The 25,919-nt window shown below is 40.1% G+C and overlaps 1 protein-coding gene and 1 long non-coding RNA gene across 3 annotated transcripts in view; one reads left to right on the plus strand and one right to left on the minus strand.

Annotated features, from left to right (window-relative positions):
• The window catches only part of EPAS1 (endothelial PAS domain protein 1), a 78,578-nt gene that overhangs the window by 47,473 nt on the left and 5,186 nt on the right, over positions 1 to 25,919 (plus strand). The window contains exons 3-11 of the mRNA XM_031594634.2: positions 6,279 to 6,430; positions 6,870 to 6,954; positions 7,446 to 7,564; positions 7,694 to 7,896; positions 16,979 to 17,085; positions 22,370 to 22,517; positions 23,265 to 23,473; positions 23,799 to 23,998; positions 24,955 to 25,065. Coding sequence (XP_031450494.1) covers positions 6,279 to 6,430; positions 6,870 to 6,954; positions 7,446 to 7,564; positions 7,694 to 7,896; positions 16,979 to 17,085; positions 22,370 to 22,517; positions 23,265 to 23,473; positions 23,799 to 23,998; positions 24,955 to 25,065 — 1,334 coding nt within the window. The remainder of the gene's footprint in view (positions 1 to 6,278; positions 6,431 to 6,869; positions 6,955 to 7,445; positions 7,565 to 7,693; positions 7,897 to 16,978; positions 17,086 to 22,369; positions 22,518 to 23,264; positions 23,474 to 23,798; positions 23,999 to 24,954; positions 25,066 to 25,919) is intronic.
• Positions 1 to 25,919, minus strand: part of LOC149918903 (uncharacterized) — a 69,461-nt gene that overhangs the window by 3,896 nt on the left and 39,646 nt on the right. The window lies entirely within an intron of this gene.

Below are 25,919 nucleotides of genomic sequence, written 5' to 3' on the forward strand. Positions count from 1 at the left end.
ATCTCAGAGTTCAAAAGGGTAAAAAATACCAGGCTTTGCTTTATAAAAGTTGCTTCTTTACTTAGTAACGCGTTTCCCTTTGATTTTCACAGTAGGCAATTCTGTGTGGGAATGTTGGAGAGGAAGCCTTTAACATTTAGAAATGCAGGCTGTTAGTCTGACGGCCTGATTGAGATTAGTATCACAGGAAGCAAACTGAAACAATGGCTTTATAATACTGTTTCCATGTTGTGCACACAACAGTACGCGGTATAATTGGAATGTTAGTAGAAATATCATTTAATTATGACCTCTTAAATATTTTTCAAGCTGTCTTCTAATTCTGTTGGCATAATACATTTTGCCGTTGCTGCATTAATGTCATTGGGATAAATTTAGAATAGATCTTTGTTCAAGTAAAGGCTTTGATCCCAGAAAGTTGCTGCTAAAAATTGGCTGTTTGGTGGTTATCTATATTGGAGCTTTTGGATTTAGGAGCTTATATCTTTCAGCATAGTCAGAAAGACTAATACCAGTATTTATATGTTACTATTCCCTAGTACAGCTTGTGCTTTTCGGGTATGAATGGATAGCAAGAGAAAAATAATTGTCTTTTTCCACACAATAATAAATCTGTCTCCCTTAGTATTGCGATACTTTCTAAGGCTTACTCAGTGTGTTGTTGTCTGAATATTAGAAAGCCTAGATGGGGTGCCAATAATTTTAAGTGTTTATTTGGACCGCCCATGTGATAGAGGACTTACTGCAACCAGGACACCTTGGCACCAATGTGCCAGGGCTGCTGACTTTTTAGTTAGGCTAATCAGGCGAGCACAGCTTTATCAGCTTTCTTCAATCTCATGCTAATTGTACAGTCACCCAGGTGTCTTTTCTGCAGAGAATCCAGCAAAGGAAGCTGGGTGGGAGTCACTTCTGTGCAGGCAGACAGCAGAAGAAATGGGGAGGGAACAGGGAAGCAGACGGGAAGTTGTTTGGGAGAAGGGAGGCCACAAGGAAGCCAGTGTGAAGTTGTTTCAAGGGAGGGAGACAACAGAGCAGGAAAGCCAGTGGGAAGCAGAAGGGAAAAAATAGCTTTTCTCTGTGCTTTTAAGGGAGAGCACAAACTGCAAGGAGAACTGATGTGGGCATTGTTTTTGAATGTCTGGACAAGCTGCATCTAATCTCAGACCATTGTGGCATAAAACAGTGCTTTAAAAATAGCTTGTCCGCTTGTTTGCTTTCATTAAATTGGAAACTAGCTCTGTGCCAGCTGTGCTGGTACGATTGAGTGGAGATGGGTACTGAGTGCCCTCAGCTGCCTGAAGTGACATCCCTTCTGAGGGAAGGTGTGCTCAGACAGCCTGGTCTGATGTGATGCTGCATCCCTCCACTCATCACCAACTGCAGCATGTCTCAAAGCACTTTCTCAGAGTAGAATCTGAGGGATTTGGCTAGGTACAAACTGCAGTAAAATTTCAGCATTAACGTGTTTTCTTTATCAAATTTTTTTGTGCTCCTAGAGATAGGAACCCTTCAGGAAGACTCAGGTTTAAGAGTAGCTTTTTTGTGATATCTAAACCGAAGCATTTATTGGATATATTGAGAATAACCCCTTGAACAGGATGTACTCTTCCGTCAAGAAGGGGGGGAGGAGGGAGGGAGGGGGAAATCTGTTGCTTTCCTCTAATGCAAAAAAAGAAACTGGGAAGAGACAGGTCTGTCCCAAAGTTGCCCTCTCTGATGCAGGTTAAAGCTGCTCTTACATATTGCCTAACTTCTGATGACTGGCATCAAGCAGCTTTTACAATCCTCTAGAAGACTTGCAGCCTTGTGTCTACTATACATGACATCTGAGCAACTTTCTGGTACTTGCTGGATTCAGGATAAGAGACAAACCTTGACAAGTCTGTGGAGTTGGTTATGTGACGCCTTGTAGAAGCCTCTTTAAACATTTTGTATCTCTGAACTGACAAAAAAAAAAAGCACCTCCTAGTCAGAACAAAGCTGTTGAAAGGAGCAGAGGCTGTTTGCTAGCAGTCTGTTTGTACCTGAGCAGTAAGGAGAGCCTAGAGTTTGAGCCTTCAGATTCATTTCAAGAGGTTGGACTGAAGGAAATGAGCAAGCATCTACGGAAAAAGTGTTCTTAAACTTGGGAACAGAGCACATCCTGACAGTGGGAATTAATCAAAGCTTGTTTACAGGAGCTATTTTTAGCATTAAAGGTTATCATAAACACTGCAATAAGCATTTGCCATTACAGTTCAAAGTTTCTTGTTGATGAATACATTCTACTACAGTTGGTACAATTTTTTTTTCAAAATAGAGCCGATTAAAAATGCTTTTCAAAATTTGATACAGAGTGAGAAATAGACTGCGAAAATGCCATATCAAAAATCAATGCAGACTGAGAAATACTGCCTTGAGGCAATGTGAATGCATTGCATGGGGTCTGGGGACACTATTGCTGTGCTCCTGGGTGTGCTGTAGAAGCACCAGGGATGCCACCTCTGTGACTCTATGACTTATTTCAAGATCTACGCATCTCAGCAAGACAGGGATTCTCCCTCTCCTATAGGCTTTCCTAGTAGTGTATAAGAATAATCTTGGCTGAGGTCCATAAATGGAACTATAATATGAACAGTTATATTACAATGCTTCATTCTGCTGCATTAATTTATAGCTAGACTGGAACATCTGCAGTCCACTCTCCTATTGTCCTGCTACCTGAATTGAGATAATCTGGTTATTAGTGGGGAAATGAAAATAATCGCAGGCAAAAAATAAGTTCATCCTTATCACAAAATTCATATAGCAGCTCTTTTAAAGAGTGATGATGACAATAAAAATTCTTCCTAAAAATCAGGGTAAGTTGGATCCACAGTTAACTTTCTTTAAGACTTGGAAAAGGCTGGCAAATCTGCATGGGTTGCCACTGCCCAGATAAGTGGCCTCAGGCCTACTGGAAATCTCAGGCTGTTTGCCTCTTCCTCCTCATGCAGACCTCCTGCTTTCATTTGGCCTCAGCTTTCCATTTGGAGCTGAAATTCCTTACGCTAACGCTCCAGCCCGGCCCTACCGTAAACTTGTGAAGAAAATTCAAAGCAAAGTGAAAGATAACTAGGCTTTCTGGGTCTAGCTCACAGCAGCAGTGGCTTTATTTGTTCTTCTGCTGTTAAATAGATTTGCTCTAAAGAAAACCAGATTTTTGCAGGTAGGAATAGCTTAATTGTGCCCATTGTATCATTCTCCTAATGTGCATATATCCTCTGTGTATTAACAGTTACTGATTTTCACAGGAGAAAGAAAGGGAACAAGCTGTAACATTGTAAGTGTAGCCAAAGGAGGGATTCTTATGTATTAATTATATTAATGTAATTATACTGCATAGCCCCCAATGCGGGGCCTAGCAGGGGCACAGCAGTGGTGCCAGCCTCCTTCTTTGCTGCAGACTGGCGATTTCAGTTTGTGCTGCTCAGGGGCTTAGCACTATTTGTGCCTACTGGGGGCCTCTGCAGGGAACCTGGGCAGGGGAAAACATGACCAGCTCAGGGGCCTCTCCCCATCCTCTGGGGAGGTTGCTGGGGATGCCCACAGGGCTGGCAACCACGAGGAGGCACAGCAGCACACACCATTCCCCTCCCTCCTCCCAGCCCACATCACAGATGCCTCCAGCTGGACGAAGGTAATTTTAATAATACAGTTAAACTTTGATCCAACAAATCCCTGTAACCACTTTCAACTTTAAGGCTGGCTGTGTCTTTAAGTGCTTTGCTGGACTGAGACCTTAAGGGTTTGAACCTGCAGCCCTGATGTGAGTGATCCTATGTCCTCTCTATGTGTTTGTACAAGTAATATAATTTATATACATGGAAAACCAAACTTAATCACCTGATAATACAAGTAAAATGTTTGTCTTTCACTGTTGGAGGCATTTAAGAATACAACTGCTTTGAATAGCCTTCCTGCCTTTGAATGGTGATGTTTTGTTAATGCAAACTTAATGAGCTGGAAAAAAAAATGGAAAGGAGGGTCTGGGGTTAGAGCTGAAAAGTCATTTTTTCTGAGCCCACACTTGGCTGATTGTCTTGGGCTGTAGCCATGATCCTTGCTGAATAAACCATTTGTTTGCATCCGGAAAAGTTAAAAAAGACCCTTGACATTCTTTACACAGCAGAAACAAGCTTGGGAGCAGATGGTCACTTACCATTTTTTTTCCCCACCTAAATGTCATTATGGTCAAAGTACATACTATTCAAATATATTATTGTGTATTTTCTGTATTTTAAACGTTGGCCCTGATGTAATTTCCTGAAGCCAGTTGCTTTGTACTGAGGAGGAATTGGCCCCTGCGCGTGTAGTTCAATGCACAGTGCAGGGACAAGAAGTCAATGCACAGTGCACTGCCAGCCTGTGCTGCCCATACTGGGTTTCTCCTCTTTACCCAAATGGCCGTGCTAAGAAGCAAAGTTTGGGACCCAAAGTGCTCCTGATGTCTCTGGGTCTGGACCAGCTCCTTCCAGTGCTTGCAGGATGGGTGATTGGCAGCTGTCAGAGAGGTGCAGAAGCTGATGTCAGTTTTGTTATCACTCATCTGTTCCAAACAGGATTTGCACGCTGCAAGTGCTCATCCCTCTGTGCTTGCTCTGGTCTAGACTTAGGTATTAGAGGTGCAATTGCAGGAGGTGAAAAGATCAGATTCCTCCTTTAATCATAGCTGTTTCACACTCAAAAGTAAGAACCATGTTAGTTTGGCTTAGCTTCTTCCCTACTGGCGAAGAAAAACAAAGCAACAACAAAAAAAGTCATTTCCAATAATGCACTTTGCAAAGCAACACTCCAGTTCTGCTTCTTAGACTTCTCCTGAAACTAACCTCTTCACAAGATGAGAATATGAATGTATTGTTTTAGAATGGGGAAGAAAAACAAATGAATGAAATACTTTTCTCAAGTTTGCTCACAATCAAAATCTCTGTGCTGAAATTGGAACATTTAACCAACAAAGCGAAACAACTACTCTAAGCAACTTCTTTGAGTCTCCCTATTCTTGCACAGCAGGCTGATGCAGTAGGATTGGAGCCCCCGGCCAGCACAGTTCTGGTGGGCTCAGCCTGAGCCCTCCCTACAAAGAAGTTTGTCTGTACCAATCATGTAGAAGTCATCTGCAGGCTTCTTATTTATGAGGCTGAAGTGGTGTGGGAGTTGAAAAGGTGAGAGCACTGTATGGCCAGCTGGATGATGGACTTAAACCTGTGAAGGCAGAGGAGGCATTAGGAAGAGCAGTGTGTTTACTCTCTTCTCCTGCAGCCATGCCTACCTATTGTATCCCATTTCAGGAGGTGGAGCACACACACTGAAGGCATAGCAGTGCCATCTCTACAGCCAAGCCTAAAAAAAAAATAATAATAAAATTAAAAAAAACAAAAACAAAAACCAGGAAGGTGAGTATCAAAAACAAAAACACAAAATAAAGCAAGGCTGTCCTCAATTTTCCAGCAAGGCCTTAGATTTCAGCACAGCAGTAGCACTTCCCTGAAAATATTAAGATGGGCTGAATTTGTGAACGCTTTGTAGGCAAATGTGTGGGATCTGAAGCTTTTCCTTTTGTGGGTCAGGAGGGAACATAGGCAGGTAACAACATGTGTCAGAGGTGGATGGAGTTCTGACTCCTGCAGATGTAAAAGCAAGTATTGATGGGGTGGATCTGGATTTTTTATAGGAATTTTGAGAATTGTTAGATGAGAGATGTCCCTGAAAGGACTTCAAGGGACTTTTTCTACTTTTTCTTCTAAAGGTAGTATTAACAGACATCTCCATTCTGAGTGCAGAGGTATATAGGCATGCTTTATAGGAAGAGTATTTGAACTCCTTAGAGAACCTGACCTGATGTTAATATTTCTTGTTAAGACCATTCAGTTGCCTTCTCTGAGATCTGCCCTGCGCTTGGCACCTATTAGATGTGAAGGTAACGTGTAGCCAAAAGGATGGATGTCCAGAATCTGCACTTCATGTCTGAGTATTGGCAGTGTTATGCACTAAAAACACGTCCAGCAGAAAAGCAAACAAGGTCAATAGAGAATCTGTTGTGTTTGTTAAAAGGTTTAGCAAAGTAGCTCCTGCCTTTCCATAGGAACATCACGTTCTTCTCAAAAAAGGAGAAAAAATAGGCTCCACCAGAAGGGATTTATGGAAAGGAAATTCAAAGAGCAGAAAAATATTTTGTTGCCTTGTTATTGGATGTGGTGGTGCTGAAAAAGGCTGACCAAAGATTTTAGATGCTTTTTTTTCTTTTTTTTCCTCAGTATGTGCTGATAATGAGAATGAATTAGAGGCAGACCAGCAGATGGACAACTTGTACCTGAAAGCTTTGGAGGGATTTATTGCCGTGGTGACACAGGATGGAGACATGATCTTTTTGTCAGAGAATGTCAACAAATACATGGGTCTCACCCAGGTAACTTGTTCCCTCACACTTTCCTGTCTTTGTAATACAATTCCTAGAAACTAGACATATGCCTAAATGCAGAAAAACAAGTATGTGTTTCTGGAAAATGTAAAAAATAAAATAAAATAGAAATAGACTGTCTTATTTGTCAGACAGATGCCCTGTATGCCAGGTAGCACTGTTTCTATTGTTGTTTTCTCTCTCCATTTCTATCAAAGTTATAGTGTCTTTGGATACTGGAAATGAACCCGAAGCCACTGTTAGTGTATTTAATTGTAGCAACATTTTCTTCTAAACAGATGATACTTAAAAGCATATAAATGAGCAACTAAAATTCTCAGCAAGAAAAGACAAGTCCCTCAAAATTGTCTCTTGATCCATTTGATTCACATTATTTTCTGTATGTGTTGCTCTTATTTGAATAAGGATCATTTTTATTTCTAAATAGGTGGAATTAACTGGACACAGCATTTTTGACTTCACTCATCCATGCGATCATGAAGAAATTAGAGAGAATCTGAGTCTGAAAAATGGTAATACTGAAATAAAGAGTTTGCTTTTAAATAACCAAATGAAGTAATTGACCAATAGTAGAGACCTGTTTGTCATAGTAAAGAGAATTTTTGTTCCTAGAGCAATCATCAACTGTTATTCAATTCTTTGCAGATTAGTTTTGTTTTGTTTTGCTAAATACTGCTTATGTATGATAGACCTCAGAGCTGTTTGTTTAGTGTTTTCCTTTCATCAAGTTAAAACAGGTGGAATGTTTTCTCTTGTAACTCTTTGCAAAGATTTATGTGCTGCAAGCTAAAACATAAGTTTTGATGCAAAAAGTCCTATTTAAGTTTCACTTAAAGTTTATGATCTACAAACTGCTTTTCAATGGTCCATGCATCTTTGATGGTCTCTGCAGCTACCTTACTTGAGAATTAGTCTATTATTTCTATTGCATCTTTTGTGCTTATAAACAGGATAAATCAAGAAACAAAACTGAGAATACTCATTTGCCACTTTCCTTTTGTAGGTCCAGGCTTCGGAAAGAAAAACAAGGAGATGTCAACTGAGCGTGACTTCTTCATGAGGATGAAATGCACCGTTACCAACAGAGGCAGAACAGTTAACCTCAAATCTGCCACATGGAAGGTACCATTTTAGCCATAAGCATTGACTTTGTTGTTTTTTTGTTGATTTGTTTTATTTTTAAGAAGACATTCTGGATTGTAGGGAACATATGTTATGAGTCTGTTTTTCATTCACAAATTGTTATTTCAGGTTTTGCACTGCACTGGACAAGTTAAAGTGTACAACACTTGTCCTCCTCACACTTTGTGTGGGTATAAAGAGCCTCTTCTCACCTGCCTTATAATAATGTGTGAGCCTATTCAGCATCCTTCAAATATTGATATCCCTCTGGACAGCAAGACCTTTATGAGTCGCCATAGCATGGACATGAAATTCACCTACTGTGATGACAGGTAAACTCAACTGATTTCTCCTTTTCATGGACATTTCAGTTTTATCCAAAACAAGCAGTCAGTCAGCAGTCAAACTGCTCTCCTGTGTAGACCTGATATGCAAGGACTAAAAGAAAGTACAATCTGTTACTCAAATCTCAATTTAGACAAAGCAGTACTCCTGATGCATTTCTTCTACTTCCAAGTGAGAAATTCAAATTTGCTGGCAGAAGGCGAGACAATTTAGATCCATAAACAGTAGTTTCTTGAGTTTTAAATTGAAGATTACAGAGAGTTTCTGTTATGTTTTTAGAGAATACCTCTAGGGACATGCCTTATGGACCTTAGTCAAGGACTGTCTAATAGTTGTTTTGGCCCAGGTTGCTGTTATCAGTTAGCTGGAAAACTAGTTTATGCTCTAGATTAACTAAGAACTGCTAAGGCACCCAGAGCTCTGAAAGGAGCTGGTGCTCAAAGAAGAGCGATTACCCTTTACTTTTTGTCTGTGTGCACTTTTAGAGGTGAAGTGGAGAAGATCTAGAGACAGCTAGGGTGCAGTGCCCTCCACTCTTCAGAGTGGAATGAGTTGAGAGTTGAAAGAATGGAGGTCCCCATAGTCTCGCTGCCTGTTTTCACTGGGATTTCCATGGTGTTTCATACCATCTGTTTTTTCTCCCTGCCTGTGTATGGTAACCACCTTCCTTGCCTGTGAGTGAACCAGAGGGCTCTTCCCGTGAAGGTTCCTCATGTTCCCTGCTTTCAGAGAAAGTAGCACCTATAATACTTTGGATTATTGTTGCTTTTTTCTCCTCTTTTTTTTTTTTTTTTTTAATGCTTATTAATTCATTCCTAGCTTGCACGCTGTGTGCAGTTTTGACCACCACAGTATAAGAATGGCATAAAACTATTACAGGGCATCCAAAGGAGGGCTACAAATACAAACCCGGTAAAAAGTCTGGAGAGCAAGATGTGTGACAAGCAGCAGCAGCTGAAGTCCCTGAGTTTGTTCAGCTCAGAGCAGAGGAGCTGAGGGGAGGCTTCATGGTGGCTGCAGCTCCTCACAGGGAGCAACGGGGCCCAAGGGAATGGCATGGAGCTGTCAGGAGAGGGGCAGCTGGGGCTTAGGGTCAGGGTCTGCACCAGAGGGCAGTGGGAATGGAACAGGCTGCCCATGGGCAATAGGCACAGTCCTGAGCTGCTGGAGCTCAAGGAACAGTAGGACAGCACTGTCAGACACAGGACTTGGGTGTTGGGTGGTGATGTATGGAGCCAAGAGGTGGAGTCAATGATCCCTGAATTTAATTTGAAGTTTTCTGATGGCTTTGTGTGACTCCGCTCTCATTCAGAGATGTTTGCGGCCACTGAGATCTGTAGAGTTGTCAGTGGGTTTATATACATGCTTGAATCTTATTAAAAACTCACAGGATTGAGTCCTTATTTACTTCCTTGATCTTTTTGAAGGCTTTTTAAAAGTTGTTCTAACCAAGACTATTATTTTAAATAGTATGATGCATCAGCCTTATAAACCAGCTGGTTTAGCAGCTATGGATGAAAGCAAGGTTACAAGTGTGAAACTCATGACCGACCTTATTCTGACCTCTCTGGGAATTTAGCAGCAAGTCTGTTGTAATTAGAAATGTGCTATGGTGTAACTGCAATAAAATACACTTTTTTTTGTCTATTACTTTCAGGATGAGAGTATTGAGATATCAGTAGGATTTTGCTATTAGGAGGAAAAGTCTTAACAAGACAGTGGTGATTCATTATAAAAAAGCAACGTACCTCAGAATAACTGGTGCCATAAACTTACTCAGTGGTTGATTTCAAGAGTCTAACAGAAGGTTTTGCCATGTTGCATCATTCTCATATCTCTACCAGACTTGATGCTTGAGCAATTATAAGTGCAAATTTGTGGGACTGATACTATTCCGTGGAAGATATATATGATTGTTTTAAGAAGAGTGAAACGTTATGTGCTCGCTTTGATTTACAAGGAGGTGATGTACAGGGAAAACCTTTTTATGTAGCAGTGAAATCCAACAGCATCCTCTGAATTATGTAACTTGTAAGGAATTTCAGAGATTTCTCGTTAAAACAAACCAACCAAACTACATGTCTGTTGCTAAATAATTTAGTTGGGAGGCTTCATTCATGTTTTACTGAAATTATGATAAAGCCATGAAAAGACAGCCAGGCCAGAGAAGGAAATAAACCTCACACCACCTTTCAGGTTCTTCCCAGTCAGTCCTTCTGGCTTTCTTCCCTCCCAGAGGGATGTTGGTCTCTCTCCAGCAGGTGACACCTCAGCAGACATAAAAATGTAAAACACTCAGCTGTTCTTATCAAATTTGGTGCTGCTAGACGAATGGCATTAAAGGAGTAGCTTATGCCAGGAATGTAAATCCGGGCTGAGAAGCGAGAAAGGAAAGGCAGCATGAGGCAGTTGGATGCCTAAACCCTGCTCATTGTACTTGCCTTTCTGCAGTAGTGTGACAGGGCTGACATGGATCATTTCACCACGAGAGATCATTGTGTGTTCTGAGCTCAGGGCTGATACCCTGGGAGCAACGTGCCTCCTCACGCAGTCTGAGGACCCTCTTTGCAGTTCATCCAATGTGAAGAGGTCTGCCCTCTGGACTTCTTCCACAGTGTTTTTATTTTTGAAGCATCTAGTTAAAAATTCTAAGATTTCAGGGACATGTTGTAATGAATGGCCACTATGCTCAGCCTTACTCATGATGGAAGCATCCACCTTCAGTGTGAAGCTCAAATACATACAAAAGATAGCTGCGTGCAACTGAAATGTATGTGTTGCAGAAAATGAAGATGCCATCAGTCATCTCCTTAGGAAAGCTCGTTGTCTTTTTATGTGACAAAAGCATACACTGATTACCTTTCAACAGTAAGTAACAAAAATTAGATGGCTGGTATAAAGCCCCTTGATTATTTAGGGTTTTCCTCAGGAGGGTGCAGGGACAGGGAAAACATGACATGGGTAAGCCATGAGGTAAGACTGGCCTTTCCTCATCTGAAATGTCTGGGATAGTAGCCTTTATATTTTGCCTTCCAAATGTAAAATGTGCATAGATGTGGGTCTGTTACTTGCCTGTGGCTGTGTGGGAAGGATTTGTATTCTTAAAACAATTTTAGCAAGGTGATGAACCCACAAAGAAAGGGATTTTGAGACATAAAATACTGAAGATCGGTCCACAACTCAAATTCTTGTTTTTCTAAATGCCTGTTTCAGCCATTTCTGGAGAGTGATTTAAAAACATTCCCTTGCTCCACTTAGCCAAGATAAGTGGTTTTCAGGAAGGATTATTTTAGCTCTGATACGGAAATGCTGATGAGTGGCACAATTCAGTAATCCAAGTGAGGACTTAGTTCAGCTGCACGAGGCTTCATGTCAGGGACAATCTCCTGAGAGGGTGTTGTAGTCAGAAAGGGGCAAGTCTTTGGGTGAAAGAAGTTCTGTTACTTTAGTGGCAGCGATGATGCTCAGCGTATCTTCCTGTGCAGGGCCACTGGGACAACGGGTAGACAGAAATAACTGCAGCATGTTTCTGTGGTGGAAAAATCCACAAAACAAAGACGAAAGCTCTATTTGTGTTTGATAGAAAACTCCCAAAGTACCTCAGGTACCCATAGGTACAAAGGAAACGAATACACTGAATCTTTGAGGGAACCGGGGCTTTGAAAGCAGTGGGTGATGAGGCCTTGTAGGTGATGCTGGCTTTCTACCTTCACCTCAGGGACCTCTGTGGGCTGCTCTGGAGTGGAGGGGGAGGTGCTCTTTGCCCCTGATGACAGTGTGTGGCATGTGTGAGAGAAGGATAAGGGCGAAAATCTGTCTTGCACAGTGGGAGAGGACTGGGTATGCAGGTAGCCATTCTGAGGCTGTCACAAACCTTTTCCCTGGCACCGATACACTGGAAAGCATATGTTGCGTGTTACTGAAAGGCATTTCTGCTTTAGGGAATTGTGTGTTCCTGGTACAAGAAACCTAATTAGTTACACTCTTTTTGCTTTTTCTTGATTGGGATTTTGTAATGGAAGAATTGAAGAATAAAAGTGGGCGATGGAGGATGTGCAATGAAGATGCAATTCCAATAGTGTTGGTCCCAATCAGGTTTTTTCTAATATGAGCATAACCTCATTGAGAGGACACTGGATTGTGTTGTACGTCCAGTTAGGACTGTTTAAAACGGAACTTTGCAAGCACAGGTCCTGACAAGAGGTTTTAAGTTGCTTTTCCATTTGACCTATATTTGGAGAATATTTTCAAATTGTGTGAGAAAGCAAATAAGCATGTGAAAGGATGTCCTGTCCCTCCTCCATCCCCGCTCAGGGTTAATGCAGCAGGGACAGGAGCAGAGTGATAGCTGAAAACAGAAGTTTGCATTTGGCAAATCTGACTCCTGCTTTTTTTTTTTTTTTTTTTTCCTGAATTATTGCATAGAACAGGAATAAGAGCTTTTGTTAATAAATAAACTTTGTTTTAGATAGACCGAGGGTGGAGGACAGACAGAGAGTACTCTTGCAGTTCTCAGTGTACCCTTATTGATTTTTTTCCTCAGCAGGGCAAATACACCCCATCAGGAACAGCTCTGCCTCTGAGGAGAGTGGGTGGGGATCTCAGCTTTGTGCATTTGGTTTGCATGGGTTAGAGTGGGAGATGCAATGAAAAATTCACTGTCTCTCACTGCCTTCTATGACAGCACCATCTGGAGCCACCTTACCCGAGGAAACGGCTGGTGCTCAGCAGGAGTGCCACACCACAGTGCTTGCCCAGCTTTACCCTAGAGGCAGTGGCTGTTTGGGCTCATTCTCATTCTCTTTGGGCTGCAGGTCATTCAACTTTAAGTATAACTTTGTTTGTTTGTTTGTTAGTTCCCAGCAAGACCAATTTAACTTCAATAACTTGGTAACAGTTTGAATACAGAAAGGCTTTGTTAAAGGATCCACACCCTCGCACACACAGAGTCCACACAAGGGCTGACGATTACACACCCAGCTATTTTCTCTGAGCAGTAAACATTACAGTAGGGTTGCACAAAGAGCCTGGCTTCTCAGTCCTGTTAGCTCTCACTATACTATTTTAACTCAAGTAATGTTATACAATAAAAGGCTTTGTGCTCCTGCAAAGAGACAGAAAAACACCAAAACCCAATTAAAAAAAATAGATAAATAGAACACCTGAAATAGCTCATCTCTTAAGAGATGTGGCCTTGGACAGTGAGCTTCGTTTATGCTTTTCTGTGTCTCAAAATGAATAGGAAGGCTAAAGTTGTACCTATCCAGGTATAGGATTCAAATTCTTTGTTTTCCTTAACACAAAAGTCTCTACTTCCATCTCAAGAGATGGCTGTATTAAGATAAACTGAAAAAGTGAAAAAGAGCACTTAAATAGTGGTAGTTGGGGCAGACCCGCACTGGAGAGCTGCTGCCCATCTCTCAATGTGTTCTTTGATTTGGACCTTACTGCATTATGGGGTCAAGTTTAGCTCAGAAAACTGAAGTGCCGCTTTGGCAAAATTAGGATTACCCCAAAGATATTTGTGCTCCATAAAGGGCTGCTTAGCAGGAGCACAAACAGCCTCTCAGCCCACCTGTCCTCTTCAACAAAAATCAGTATTCTTCTAATGCCTCCAATTCAGCTTTTACAGAAACAATGAAAACACAAAGCCTAACATGGTAGGAAAGCCATCCAAAATCACTGCACAGTTTGTTTTCCAGTTTTGTCATTTCACAACTTGTCCAAAAAGCACTTTTCCATCTAGTGCCTAAGTTAAAGTAGAGGTTTTGTTCTCTGGACTCACGTTTTGTAAATGACCCATTTGTACCACAGAAAAAAAAAAAATCCATATAAATTTCTGAGACTTTTTTTTAGTTTGGTACTCCTCATAGCTCTGTAGTATGCTTTTTGCTTTGCACTTCCTCCTCTGTATGCTCATTTGACATTCTGTATTGCTGAGAGACTGCTGCAGAAAGCATGCAGATCTTGGAGGCTGCGCTGGAATGTCCAAACTCAATGCAATGCCCTAGCAGTGTCAGTGCAGAGGCTGTTACAGCCCTTGCTGTCTTTCAGTCTTCAGTGCTGCTCTGCCAGACTTCTTCCACACATGCCTTGGAGAGGCACAGGACCATGTGATGGACACAGGGGAAGATGCTGGCTCCTGTGAGCATCAAAGCTTATTGGAGTCAGCAGCACCAGGGGAGGAGGAAAGGAACATGCGACCTGTCAGCTCTCGCTCCAGAGTGCAGTGCTGTTAGCAATTCTTGGAGAGAAGATACACTTTCAAATACTACTATTTTATAACAAGTATCTAGGAAACGTTGCCAGCCAGCTCTTCAGTGTTTGGAGCTGGGAGAAAGACATAGTTCCAGAAAAAATCATTTTACTCCTAGGAGTGTTTGTAGAGAAATGTAACCAACCAAGTACCAGAATAACAGATCAGTTAGCAAGGGCAGTGAGGCTGGTTAGACAATTTGTGCTTAAAAGTAAAAATAATTGTTTATGACTGGTATTTCACTGTTGCCTCGTGTGGCTTTGGTCAGTCTTGTCAGGTTTGTGAGTATCTTATCTTTTTGTATACTTTTTTTGGTTATAGTAAAAACCTACATGCCACTTGCTAACTTGAATCCCAGACAAAATTTGACTTAATCAAACTTGGCATTATCACAGCAGGATCATACCACGAGTCTTCCTGTACCATGGAATAAGGAGAAGGGTAATTTTGTAGCGAGGACACATACTTGTTAAGAGCTTGTTGGTAAGGAGTAACTTGAGAGGGGAATTACAAGGTTGAAGTAGACAATGTTGGCATAGAGATTGCAATTCATATATGAGAGGAGTTAAGAGTCCCTTAGCTTGCTGTAATGCATATGTTTTGCCTGCTATCTCAGTCCCATTGTTGACATCCACTACAGCTGGTTTTGGATTTGCATTGGTGCTTCTGGGTGTGTGATGCTTCTTTCATTTAATTACTTTTATTTCCTTTTCCTTCTTTGCATGCAATCCCTACTTGCTTTTGAGCTTCAAATGAGTGGATTAAGATTAAATCCTGAACTTCCTGAATTTTAAAAACCTTCCCCTTGTGCTGAGCTCCAAACTAATCTGCTAGCTTTATGGTGCTCTGCCATTGTGTAACCAAAGGCCATAGTTTCAGTTTTTAAAGACTACGTATTTACACTGGTCCTGGAAAAAGCCTCTGGCTGCTTGCTCCAGTAGGTCCACACGACTGAGAGCAAAAAAATGTACTTAGTTAGGGCTCCTTCTGTATTCAGTGTGTTCTCCTGACATTTTAGCTCTTCTGACCCACTTGTTATGAGGACTCTTGCTTTTATTAAAGGAAAAGGCATTTGTGGTTTCAGAGAAAAGTTAAGATTAGACTGTGTCACAATTTAAACGATCAGCAACTTGCCAGTGAAGAGTGATTCAAGAATTCCCCTTTTGTTGGTCTAGTGGTAAGCATAAACAAAGCTATAAAGACAAACAGAAGACGAGGTTGTCTGGGGGAATGCAGTAAAATCAGCAACTGCCTTTGCTTAGCTGAACCTTTATGAGCTCAGGTTCATTCCATGGAGGTGAGGATGGAGAGCAGTTTTCAGCATGACCAACCAAGGTGTCCTGGGGGTATGAGCTTCTGTGGAGGTGAGGGAAAAGCTGACTCAACACCTTGGCTTTCAAACTGTACACAAAATAGCTGCATCTGATTCATCTTCCTTGCTCGAGGGGGATCTAGATGACTGCCGTGCTCTTGTTCTGTTTGTGTTACAGTATTTACATGTCTGTCTTGTAAAGACATGCTTCTGTCTGGAGGGCTGGGCCACAACTGTCCTTCCAAGCAGTACACAAAAGTGGAGATGTGCATCTTGGAAGTAGCAGTGTGGCAATGCTACTAATCAAATGTGGTGTCAGATAAATCCTTCCGGGAGAGTTTAGTTATGAGGCATAAAACTTGGGCACTGCTGTTCATAGCAGGTATGTGCTATAAGATGTGACCCCCTTTCCAAAATTCCTGGCTTTTTAAGGTTTATGACAGCCAAGCAGTTGATTTGTAGTTGTTTTGGTACTTCTCTGTGTAGCACTGTGGGTGATTATTGCAGTTTCAAAGCTAGGAAGAGGCATCCAAGACCATTGTTGCTGACTTGAACAACAGTAATGCTTCCGTGTTTTCCCAGGAGATATGTGATATCTTTAACTTTTGAATGCATATAGAGGATTTTTTAAATTGTTATGATTTTACTACCTGTACTTTCTGTAAATGTGTGTGTATGACGGTTTTAATTCAAATTTAATTTAGGAAAAAAGAACCCTTCTCCTCCACCCCCTCATTAGAGAAATTCATCTGCACAGTGTGCTGACCTATTTTCATTTACTCAGGAACTTGTGACAAACCGTGCCTTGCCTGAATACTCAGAAAAGCTCTGAAAAAAAGTCCATTTTTTTTTTCAGATCATAGCTTTCTTTGTGTAAAATCCTACTTAGCTTGTGGATTAGTCACCCAAGTAACCTAATCCACATGGTAAAGTTCTCATACAATTGAGAAACACTAAGTGAAAGAGCTGATTTTTTTTCTTTTAACTGTCCTTAATTACTCACCTTGCTTTTTTATTAAATGTAATACCAAAAGCAGTGAATTAACACTTATATATAAGTAAGCTTTTACAATTTATATACTTTCAAACCTGGTGGTGCCAGCCACTATTCCCTTGCTTTGTGTGCATTTATTTTTGAATGATGGTAATGGGACTTTCTGTGGGTAGGCAACAGCTTGAGAACTTGGTCAGCAACAATTTCCTTGTTGTGAGCTTCTACAGGAGATACTGTACAATGAGTCTGGGAAAATTTGCAACATGTGCAATGATGATCATCCTAGGACTTTCTAGGAATAGAGTAGTAGTATTAAAAGCCAATCTATTCTTAACATAGAAATATTTAAGAGCATGATTGGAAGTCCTCTGTAGCTTCTAAAGTGTAGGGAAGTTCAGGATTTCTTACACTGTGGTTTTAATCCTTTTTTTTTAAGGACTAGAAGTGAGTGCTGTGATGTACTGTCAGGTGATGTGAATTGTAAATGTTTGTTATTTCTTAACCTAGAATAACAGAATTGATTGGATACCACCCAGAGGAGTTGCTGGGCCGTTCAGCATATGAGTTCTACCATGCCTTGGACTCAGAAAACATGACCAAAAGTCATCAGAACTGTAAGTCACTCTCTTAGTTTTCTTCATAATTTGCAAATTATAAGTCACAACTAGTAGATACCTCAATAAGTAGTTGAAAATATAAGTGCACCCTGTGTATGAGGATGGGTATTTATGTGCACGTATTCTTAGAAAAAAGAATAGGTTCTTTCTTTGTAAGAAAGTTTACATGTTACCATGTTTGTCTTGCTGAAAACTGCTGCTGCTCTTTCTGCATGGTTTGATTTTTGCCATACTTAAAACTAAATTTGAATCATAGCTAAAAGAGAATCTTTCTTTCAGGAGTAATACAAAGATCAGTTGAAAATTTGAAAAGCTGAGTTAGGCAGTATTAGTTTGGTGAGAAGTGCATTTACTGGTTTATCATTCTGGTGTACTGTTGGGCTCAGCAACAAGGATGGCTGTAAAGAGTAGAAGAAAGAACTTAGTACAGCATATTTCTGAATGTTCTTCTACCAAAAAAACCCTCTTCTCACTCAAAAGAGATGTGCAAAGAGACCTTCTAAAAGGGGTATTCATTATACAGACTATATATACTGCCAGAAACAGATTCTTCTTGTTACTCTTATGCCTAAACTGCCAGCCTTGGCTGTTTTTGATGTGAAATACCTGAATTGTTTTGGTAACAGAGATCAGAGCCAAGATCTCTTCCTTCCATTTGGCAGATATCTTAAGATAACTTAAAATTGCTTGATTCAAACCTGCAGTCTCTGTCCTTAAAGGTGGCAAAATGGCTGGAGACAGCATAGTGCCCTAACATACAAATTATGCTTCCTAGGTCTGGCTTTGCAACCACTGAACTAGTAGTGCATGGGAGAGTACTCAGCAAAGAACCACTAAAATTTCTGTTGCTGCTGTTTTAATAAAAACAAGGCAGAGCTGCTAGGCTCTGGAACACAAGTTATAAACAAAAACATAAACTGCTTTGTAGTTATTATGATCACTGTCTCTGTGGCTCAGGAAAGACTATGACTTACATCGTGTCTGTAGGGAATTACCCAGCGAATGCACTTAGAAGAAAGTATTTTCTGTACATCTTGGAGAAAAGTATCAGTAAAGAATAGCGGTCTGACTTTAAGGAGAAAAGGGAATATAATGTGTTGTTAGCTGCAGTGGCAAGGATTCAGGACAGCTTTGAGTTGAATGTTATTTGAAAGAATGTTTGGCAGTGATTAAAGTTGGGTGCTGTATAACAGTGTTAGCATGAATCATACGTTTTCCAGAGCTGTTGAAAAAAAATAATAATCACACCATACTTACAGATTCTCTGGGAATATATTTGTTAAAATTGTTTCTTTGAAAATGTGTTCATGCTTTTAACAGTGAAAAAGAGTGATATTTACAGATAGGATGTGGGTAGCCCATGATGGGCTAAGAGTAATCCTGTGAGGAAATAGGTGACTATGCTTTATGGTTGGTTTTGAGTTGTTGAGTTACATTTCTAAGAATGAGACAATGCTAGAGGGAATAAAATGAGAGTTGGCAAATTTTTTGGTGGCTGGTGGCCCATGCTGTTTATCCCTGTTAATTAGATAGGACTATCAAATCAAGACCTGTCTGTGTAAGGATTTCTGGATTGTTTTTACTAGTAATCTTGACCAGGTATTGGTGGTGGCTTCTCCTCAATGTAGCAATTGGAATCATCTCACAAAAGGCGTAAGTTGATGTTTGATGGCCCTTTGTGTCTACTGAAAGTATCATGTTCTACAGACTTGTACTGTTGGACATGAGGGTTGGTCAAGATGCTGAATGAAGTCAAAAGTGAGAGAGAGGGTGAGGTATACTAGCAAAAGTGCTGAAAATACAGTGCACTACACAGAAAATATTTAGAATCAGACTCATCCTAGTGCATATGGTGCTATACAGGGTCAGTATGGACTATCTCTATTGGTCAACACTCCATGCTATTATTAACACTATATATACTGTTACCCTCAACAGAATTGTCAATCAGACTTCTTAGCAATTCAGAGGATGACTATAAAGACAAATTAGAAAATCCCTAGGTTTCTTAAAGTGTGCCATTATTACTGAGATGTTGTCTAATGCAAAAAGTTACCAAGCAAGCACGTAGCTTGTACAGGTCTTAACTGCTTCTTCCTATTAATTTATGCATGAAAATACCCACTTCATAGCTTATATAAAGAGTTGTAAATCAGAATACAAAACTAAACACAGCATTCATGATAAGCACCCTTGTAAGAATCAAACAATATTCTTTTAATAAGAAACATACAACAGTATAGTGATCAATTCTGTCACTTAGTATTGTAGAGATGTATAGAAAATAGAAGAAAAGTGAAGCTTAAGTCATAGAATGGCTTAGATTGGAGTGGACCATAAAGATAATCTAGTTCTGAACCCCCCCTGCTGCGGGCAGGAGCCTAGTTAAACCTCATTAAATTCTCATGTGCCCACTTTTTGAGCCTGTCCAGGTCCCTCTGGATGGCCTCCCTCCCTTCTATTATGTCAACCACAACTCACCTTGTTGTCATCAGCAAACTTGCTGAGGGTGCACTCAATCCCACTGTCTGTCACTGATAAAGATGTTGAAAAGCACCAGTCCCAAGACAGACCCCTGGGGGGCACCACTAGTGACAAGCTTCCACCTGGAAATAGAGCTATTGACGGCAACCCTCAGGCTATGACCATCCAACCAAGTCTTTATCCATCAAATAGTCCAGCCTTCAAATCCTTATCTTTCCAATTCTGAGATAAGGATGTGATGCAGGATCACGTCAAATGCCTTGCACAAGTTCGTTAAAGAGGAAGAAAGAGAGAAACATCAGATGAGTCTACTAAATAAAGCAGGACTCCTTCCCTTTTCTTCCTTTAAATTTAGTTGTAAATCATGCTCATTGCAGTTCTACTGAACTGCAGGTTTTTTCTTCATTGCCAAAGTTCTTCATTAACAGCCTTGCATTCAAGCAAGGCACAATAGTGCTTGTGTTCTAAAGTATAGTTGCATATACAATATGGAAGTCTTAATTAAGTCATCATCAGTAGAAGATTAGAAAGTGGCAGTATTTAGCGTACCTTGTTTTTCACACGTTATGCAAACAAGATGGAAATCTGTTTTATTGCATACGCCCGTACAAATGATTGACTGCAGAGTTATATTTTCCAATTTAGTGATTAATAGTCTGTAATTACTTCCATTTAGGCTTTGGTCTTGTTGTCATTAAAACCAATGAGAATTTCACTGTTGACTTCAGTGGAGAACTGAATGTCACGGTCTAGGACATGTATTCTAGGTGCATTACCAAGAAACAAGTCCCCCTTTCTATTCCCAACAGTAAGGTATATAATGTGAATGTATTTCGTTGACATGTTACTAATTCTGTAAAGATCCAGGCATGCATGCATATATCTATATAAAAAGGTGTATTTTAAAAGAAAAAAAAATAGTTCACTCTGAATCCAGAACCTTAAATGCAGTGTTGATAACAAAGTCAGCAGTTACAAGTGTATTAGTAATTTATGAGATTACCCCAAGGAGTGATTCTGCTGTACCTTATTATATCAGAACATGACATGCTTTGAATAATAATAATAAAAAAGATTAAAGCAGTAAAAAGCTTCTTTGTAATGTAGCAGGCGCCTACGCTGTGACTCTTATTGATGAGCTGATGATTAGGAAGCTGTGTAATTGTGTTTCACAAGCAGAGCAGAACAGTTCAGTCACTAAAACACTTTGAAATGAAAGCCTTTTGATTTTGTTCTGCCAGAAGTATTTAATCAATAAAGGTAATGTTCTTCTTTGTCTAAATAAATTAAATGAAGGATGATTAAATATTCGTAGGAAGAAAACAAACAAACAAACTTCAGAGATAGAAAGATGAACACAGTGACAATTATCTACAATGCAGTTGTGTTTCACAGGGTTGGACTGTGCGTTTGTATAGTGGCAGTGTAGGAGAGAGCGACGATAAATAGTCACTGTTGAGTGGCCACATTCACAAGGAATTATTCTGTGCAGAGAATGCAGAAATAAGTTCCAGTCTTATTGAGTAAAATGCTTTATTTTCTTTGATAGCATACTGTCTTCACACATAAAAGTGTTTAAAAGGAAAAACTGCCGAACTGTTCAAGTGTTGAGTTCACCAGTTCCCATTTAGGTACTCAGTGTAATTATGTATGCATACAAATAAATACATTCTTGTTTGTACTGCTTGTGTACTCCAGCCCTAATTTTACTGCTATTTTTTTCAAATGAACAGTTGTAAATTGCATGACAATATGCCTTGCTTTTAAGAAAAGCGTACACGAGGCAGACATCACAAAACTGCATTTTAGATGTCCAGAGCTCCACGTTGAAATACCATTCTTTTCAAATATTACAAAATACCTTGGGAACCTTCACCTTTTGAACACCTACATGAAACTTTAAACCTGAATTGTACTGTCATCAGTTTATTGCTTGAGAAACACAGGCCAGTTCAAATAAAACATTTGGAATTAACGTTATTTGATTTTTCACATGAGTCTCAGTTCCTTCTCTTTTGTTAATTCCAAGCTATTACAGAGAACCAAAACTAGATAAATAAGATGTTTTTTCTTTCTCAATGTTGATACCTTTTTAAAAGTGATGTTACTTCTTCAGCCACTTAAAACCAATATTGTACTAAGGCTACCTTCACTTCATTTGTATTGTTGATACCTTCAGCTCCTGACTCTAGGCATAAAAAAGAGATAGGTATGGAATTAAACCACGAGAATTACTCTATTGTGGGTATTGCTTTTAAATCATCTGACCCTTGGTTTTATCCACCACCTAAATTAGGGAGACTATTGAATAATTTCCTAAATCAATTTGGGAACCAACCTTGAGAGCCATTCTACTGGAACAGAAACTTTCAAGAAATATGCAGTCAGCAGACTTTACTTTTAGGGCAATTAGAATCTTATATTAAATTAAAAAAACAAACAAACAAACAAAAAAAAACATGCATTGATCTAAATACTCAGACAGCCTAAAGGTCTCAAACGCTAGGTGTCTTGTGTGGAGAGCTTAGCTTAATAGACTCATTTATATTAAAAGTAGCTGATTTTTTCTAGAAGTTGAGCATCACTGGCCACCCTGCTGATGGCAGGGGGACTGGTTCTAAATGATCTTTAAGATCTGTCCCAACCTAAGCCATTCTGTGATCACTGCTTACAAATGTTCTAGTGCAGTTCTGCATAATGAAAACTTGGGAGCAGATGTATTTAAACAAGTGTTACGTATTATGCATTCTTACTTGTGCTGCTACCTTATTTTTATCTCTCTGCTCCCATTTCTTAGTGTGTACAAAAGGTCAAGTGGTGACTGGCCAGTACCGTATGCTTGCCAAGCATGGTGGATACGTGTGGCTGGAAACTCAAGGGACCGTCATTTACAACACGCGCAACCTGCAGCCTCAGTGTATCATCTGTGTCAACTATGTGCTGAGGTAAGTTGTGCAGAACAGAAAAAACGCTTCTGAATCCTTGTGCTGGAAAAAATGCAAGGATGAGAAATATTTTTGAAGGGTCTATTTATCCAGTGCTGCTATGCTGAAATCAGTTTAGTCATGTTTGTTCAATCTTGTTTACTGATGTTAGACATTGATGAAGAATGTGGCATGCCCATTCCCATACAAGCTGTTGAATTACACCATAGCCTTTTTTCTTCTGCTTTGCTGGTGAAGCAGAACATAAGCCCTGCACTGAAGATTTTATTGTGCAACACAACTACTAAATACATTTTATTTTTCTAGTACTGTGACAGAGAGAGAAAACTCGGTAATAAGTCTATCTTGTGTTCCTAGGAAAAGCCATTTTCTTTCTCAAAAATCAGAACCACAGATTAGTCTCTGCCTTGGAAAGCTCATGTATTGTTGGTCCTGGACAAGGCCTAAAGAAAATACTTATTTGAGTGATAGTCTGGGTCATTGTAGCCCTGACTACATCCCTTTAAAAATCAGAGCAACAAAGCCCTGACTATTCTCACAGAAATCCTGGCCACACACTCTGCGTCATCTGAGATTGTGGTGCTCAGCAACACTGGAACTGTGCCTTGCCTGTCAAGAGCCTGGCATTCAACTGCGAGAAACCAAAAATACTCTTAGAGCAATCTTTAGAGAGTTACAGTACCTGTCTTTACCACATCTTTTTCCTTTAGGGTGCTAAATGCTTAAACTCTTTCTTCTTCTTGCTAGTGAAATTGAGAAGAATGATATTGTCTTCTCTATGGACCAAACGGAATCGCTCTTCAAGCCTCACCTGCTGACGATGAGCAGTGCCTTTGAGAACGGGATCTCAGGGAGGGACAAGAGTGATTTATTGTTTACTAAGCTAAAAGAAGAACCAGAGGAACTTGCACAGCTGGCTCCAACACCTGGAGATGCCATTATTTCCCTGGATTTTGGTTAGTATTTGTGTAAATAATTTCTGTACAACAAAGAACCACATATGAGCCTATGTTTAGAAGCTTAATAGACCAGGACTGTCTGCTATGTGTATAAATCAGGAGTAACAGTGATAAGAGCTCATGTGCTCACATCAGTGGAAAATTTCTGTGAAAGAAGGCAGAATCAGGCTTTCTTGCTGACTAAACAAGATAAAGTCTTTGCAAACTTACTTATTGTTATGGCAACTAGGATTAGTGTTTACTTTTAGTGAATAGCCATAATTATATCATAACAAGCACAAGCTAAAAGCATCCATTAATATTGTACTATTAACACTGGTAGAACTCCATCCAGGGATCCAGAAGTTTGAGGAAACCCCTGCCTATTCCAGTGCTGTTTTGACACCAAGCAAACCGTGGCCAGTAGAAGTGAAAAGCCATGCTGCTCAAGGTGAAACGCTGACAATACCGTCCTTCACAATGCCTCAGATTGCACCTGGCAGCAGTACTCCAAGTGTAAGCAGCAACAGTAGCTGTTCCACGGTAAGAAAAGCTTTAAAAAAAATGCAAAAGTGATGTTCTCTATGCAAGTCCCATCAGAATATGAAGATGATTTTCATGTTAACGGTCCTGTCTCAATGCTTGTAGCAAGACCAGTATATCTACATCCCTACTGTACTGTGTATTTTTATCCTGTGCTGTTTGTGTAGGAAAGCACTGATAGCAAAAATGTCAGATGGAAACTATATCTCACCTTTATATTGCATTCTTCATTTTCCTCTGTCTCACTAAGTAATTATGATAGCCTATAAACCAGCTAGTAGATGAACTTGCTCCCGTCTTGCATGGAATTAGCCTTAAATGAAACTCCACTGTTAAGCGGTCTGGTCATTAGCAAAATTCCCCTCAGGCCAGTCTTCTTTCTGCTCGTTTACTAGAAAGTCTTTATCAAGAAAGTTTACCCAAACTCTGGCTTTACAGAGTTTACTGCTGAAAAAATGAATGAACTTTCCAGGGCACTGCCCTCGAGAGCTAGAGCCACTCATCAGAATTTTACTAGATGACTACTAGGTTAGGACTCAACTGGATGTTGGAGACCTTCAAGGTCAGGTTGGACCAGGCTCTGAACAACCCAATCTTGCTGTAGGTGTCTCCGTTCATTGCAGGGCTTTTAGCAGTTCCATCTAACTCAAAATAATTATGTCTGCTTTTAATAAAATTATTGAGGCAGTGCAAAGTGTTATATTTCTTGACAAAATAATTGAATAGGACACATCTCATGTTATTAGTATGATGTGCCAAAAAACAACCACACAACATTTAAACTGACAGGACAACTAAGTTGTTGTATTGGGTGCCTCTGTTAAATCGCTCTGTCTCTCTAAGTTTGTAGTGATCACTAATCTGATGTTGGAGGAAATGATATGATAGAAATGTAGTTAAGTGTGCTAAGCTGTAGTTGTCTTGGCTTCTTACAGCCAATTGTTATTTCTGTGCAGCCAAACAGTCCAGAAGACTACTACACTTCTGTGGATGACGATCTTAAGATTGAGGTAATTGAGAAACTCTTTGCCATGGACACAGAATCGAAAAGTCGGTGCAACTCCCAGGTAAGAAACTAATATCTCTCCGAAAACCATGAAAATTGTCCCTCTGTTAGCAGACAATAGAAGAGATGCATGCAGATACAGTGTCATAACACGTACACCAAAACTTGGATGCACTGCACTAACACAAGCATATGCTTTGAAAAGCTGAGGTGTCCGCTTCTATCCTTTATTATATGAAGCAATTACCTTGGAGGTGTCACTGTGGCAGTGCTGAAAAGAGAGAAGCAGAGCTTCAGAAATTGGACGCTTCTGTAGATTGGATAAGGAATATAAACAGCGCCTGTTTTTTTTTTTTAGTCTGGCCTGATGATTAGCAAGTAAACATTGTTTCTTGAACAAAATATAAATAAATTAGCTCCTGTAAAACCTCAAAATGAAAAATGTTGTCAGTTAACCCTACAAGACAGCTAAACCCATGCAGCCAGTTGTTCACTCCCTCTGGTAGAAAGAACAAGAGAATTGGAAGGGTGAAATTGTAAAAATTCTTGGGTTGAGATAAAGACAGCTTAGTTTGCAAAAGCAAAAGCTACACGTGCAAGCAAAGCAAAATAAGGAATTCATTCACTACTTCTCATTGGCAGGCAGATGTTCAGCCATTTCCAGGAAAACAGCACTCCATCACATGCAGCAGTTTCTTGGGAAAACACACTATAACTCTGAATGCCTCCCAGCTTCTACTTCTTTCTTCCAGCTCTTATTGCTTAGCATAATGTCATGCGGTATAGGATATCCTTTTGGTCATCTGGGGTCAGCTGTTCTAGCTGTGCTCCCTCCCAACTTTTTCACCACCAGCCTACTCCACTGGTGGGGCAAGGTGTGGAACAGAGAAAGCCTTGACTCTTTGTAAGCACTAC

Source organism: Phasianus colchicus, chromosome 2, assembly GCF_987193195.1.
Source record: "Phasianus colchicus chromosome 2, bPhaCol1.hap1.1, whole genome shotgun sequence".
Classification (NCBI taxonomy): Eukaryota; Metazoa; Chordata; class Aves; order Galliformes; family Phasianidae; genus Phasianus; species Phasianus colchicus.